General features: G+C 41.8%; 1 protein-coding gene across 1 annotated transcript; it reads left to right on the top strand.

Moving 5' to 3' along the window:
* Positions 1-771: 771 nt before the first annotated feature.
* On the top strand, positions 772-1,539 carry ETH_00004480 (Protein F23B2.12, partially confirmed by transcript evidence, related, related; the record flags this gene model as incomplete). The annotated part of the gene is made up of 2 exons (XM_013376238.1): positions 772-939; positions 1,282-1,539. 2 exons carry the CDS (start codon positions 772-774, stop codon positions 1,537-1,539), a joined length of 426 nt encoding a protein of 141 aa, XP_013231692.1.
* Positions 1,540-3,655: the final 2,116 nt, after the last annotated feature.

Genomic DNA, 3,655 nt, shown 5'->3' on the forward strand with positions numbered 1-3,655 from the left:
CACGCGACTGTGGATGTGGCAGAGCTGCGCGCAGTTTGGCTTTTGGCAGGTGCCCTAAACCCTAAACCCTAAACCCTAAACCCTGAACTGTTAACCTTAAGCCCTATACCCTAGACCCTAAACCCTGAACTGTAAACCTTAAGCCCTCAACCCTAAACCCTAAACCCTAAACCCTAAACCCTAAACCCCAAGCTTGGGGGCTCTGAGCCGTAGATCCACTTGGGCTCAGCGTGCCTCTGCGTGCTACTGCTCGCCTTTAAACCCTAAACCCTAAACCCTAATTTGTGGTTTAGGTGGCTTACCCTGGCAGCCTGCGGCCCGAGTCCATAACCGAGCAGTTCCACCTCGACGTCTGCAACAAGCTGTTCCCCCTCCCCAGTAAACCCTAAACCCTAAACCCTAAACCCTACTAAACCCTACGAAACCTTACTAAGTCCTCCTGATGCCTCCCATAGCCTTTTAAAGTCCACTAAACCCTCATACACACTCCTAAACTCTACTAAACCCTCAAAAACTCCTGTGAACCCTCATAAACCCTCCTAAACCCTACATAACCCTTCAGACCCTACTAAACCCTCGCAAACCCTACTTGACCCTCTTAAGTCCCAAGACGTCCGCGGGTTTGCTGCTTCTGCTTCTGCTGCTGCTGCTTCTGCTGCTGCTCCTGCTGCTGCTTGCTGCTGCTGCCTCTGCTGCTGCTGTTTCTGCTGCTGCTGCTGCTGCTGCTGCTGCTGCTGCTACTGCGCAGAAGGGAGGTTTGCAGACAAAGGCATGAAAGAAACGAACTTGTGGGGCGGGGGGCAGCAGCTGGGGTGTACAGACACCGCAACAAACATACACTTCACAAACGGAGCAGCAGATCCTTGGAAAAGTCTTTCAGTTTTAAAAGTTCCAAAGTCCGTTCAAATCCACCAAAGAGTCTCCGCCTTCGTTATCCAAGTAAACCCTAAACCCTAAACCCTAAACCCTAAACCCTTAACCCTGCGAGGCCGCCCGCGCCGGCGCCCCGCACGGGAGGACCAGTGGACAGTGGGAGGCTGCAGCAGCAGCTCTGTTTTGCTGCTAGTGCTGCTGCTGCTGCTTTTGCTGCCGTTTCTGCTGCTGCTGCTGCGCTTCCTACTGCTGCTTCTGATTTTACGGCTTCCGTCGCTGCTGTTGCTTCTGCTGCTGCTGTTGCTTCTGCTACTGCTCTGCGGCTGCTGTTTCTGCTGATGCTTTTGTTTTGCTGCTGCCGCACCTGCTGCTGCTGCTGCTGTTGCTGCTGCTGCTGTGGGGCCGCAGGGCGGGTCGCACTGCACGGACTTCTACAGCCCCTCGCCTTCGGACAGTTCTTCTTTAAAGGAAGGAAGAAAAGCCATCAAAGAAGCTGTGGCCAGTTTCATTGAAGCTCACCGCAACCCCAGCAGCAGCAGCAACAGCAGCAGCAGCAGCAGCAGCAGCAGGGAAAGCGGAGCCGCAGCAGCAGCCGCTGCAGCAGCAGTCGTAGCTGCAGCACCTGCAGCAGCAAATGCTCTGGCAGCTGCTGCTGCTGAGCTCTAGCGCAGCTGCCGCATTTTTGCTTCCTCTTATTTCATCTTGGTTTAGGGTTGAGGGTTTAGGGTCTAGGGTTCGTGTCAATTTCTTTTGTCAATTATTTCTTTTATTACTTCCACTTTTTTGTCGAAGGCCCTCGAGGATCCCAAAAACGAATTAGCTGCTAGGGTTTAGGGTTTAGGGTTTAGCAGCAGCAGCATTCAAGCAAGCTTCTCGAGAAGCCTGTAAATGTAAATTATTTTTATATATTTTAAATTTTAAAAATGAAAATGAAATTATTGTGATCTGTAGACAGAAACAAGAAAACGCTGTTGTTGAGTGCATTGGGGTGTACGTACACATGTGTACGTACACCTGAGCAGTTTCTCTCTGTGCGCATCAGTAGTTGCAAATTTCTTCGAATTGAATTCATTTTTCGCCATTAAATATAGTTAAAAGGAAAAATTAATAATTTAAATGAAAAAATGATCCGTTTTAGTGTATAGACAGCTGAAAATGGCATTATTTTTGAAAATGCAGAAATTCCGCATTTTGTGGATTTCGGGTGTACAGATACCTCTACCGAATAAATAAACTTAAATGAATATAAATTAATGTAAATGTAAATTAATTTAATATAATTGAATAATAATTAAATATAATTGAATAATAAATCTAATTGAATGATAATTGAATATAATTGAATAATAAGTCAATAGACAAATATGCGGAAATAATATATATTCATGCATATAGCCATTGTACATCAACGGCAAAACAAACTCTGTAATAAATAAGTAATGATTAATATATAAAAAGTAAATGAACAAATAAATGAATATATATATTATTTATCTTAGCACATTAAAATAGATGTTATAGAATATCTTGTATAATAAAATATATTCGGAAAGTAAGAAATAAAAAGTTTTCCTTTTGCTGAACTGCTGCAGCGATTTTCAGGTGTATGTACACGAGTGGCGCAAAAAAGTAAAATAAAAAGTGTACTTTTATTTTTATTATTTTACTTATGTTTATATTGCTTCTATTTATATTCTTTTCCGATGCAGAGTCTGTTATTCCATTTGTATATTTTTACATTTATATTTTTATTTCCATTCATGTTTTTATTTCCATTTATATTTTTAATTCCACTTTCATTTTAAAATCCACTTTTAATCTTTTCCAATTTATATATTTTTCATTTAATTTTTAATTTCTATTTTTGCCCTTATATCTATAGGCCAGTTTCAAATAAAGCAAAGTGCATTAAAGTGTTTAAATGCATTTATTTAAACATATAAAAGCAAATACACTTCAAACTAGAATTGAAATAGTTTAAAAATGAAATAAAATAAAATTAAAATATATATTTTACAAAAATAAGAATGTTCAAATGTAAACATATGCATGCGCTTAAATAAAAGTAAATAAAATAAAAAAAATACAAATGTAGAATTAAATACGGTGAAAAATAAACGAATAAGTGGATAAAGTAAATAAAATAAATAAAATAAATAAATAAATAACTGCATTTATAAATATACTCACGAATGCATGCATGAGCTCTTTTTCCCTGCACGTTTAAAATAAATAAAAGAATAACGAATAAATGAAAATGGCATTTAAAACCATTTAGTATTTGTTTCGGGTGTCTGTACAGCGCAGAAGTCCTGGCTGCTGCGGTGTATGTACACCTGCTGTGGGTGTTGCAGTGTCTGCGGATTTACTTTTATTTCTTTTTGTTTTTCATTTCACGAAACTTAATAAGCCTCAGAAAAGATATTTCTCACCTGCTGCTGCTGCTGTTTCTGCTGCTGCTTCTGCTGCTGCTGCTGCAGGTGGCTGCAGCAGCGGCAACAGCAGCAGCAGCAGCAACAGTGCAGCCATAAGAGGGCCCCATTCTGGGGGCGGCTGCTGGGGGCCCCTGACTCAGGGGCCCCCCGTCAAGGGAGCTGCTCGCAAATTAGGGTTTAGGGTTTAGGGTTTAGGGTTTAGAAGGCGTCGAGGAGGTTTGTCTGCAGCTGGGGAATGGCCAAAGTGTCTCCAACATCAAAAGTTTCCAAAAAAGGATAAATCCGAATGAAGGGCCTCCGCAGCACTTTGCACGGGTACACCTGCAGCAGCAGCAGCAGCAGCAGCA

Source organism: Eimeria tenella, genomic scaffold, assembly GCF_000499545.2.
Source record: "Eimeria tenella Houghton genomic scaffold, Eth_scaff327, whole genome shotgun sequence".
Taxonomy (NCBI): Eukaryota; Apicomplexa; class Conoidasida; order Eucoccidiorida; family Eimeriidae; genus Eimeria; species Eimeria tenella.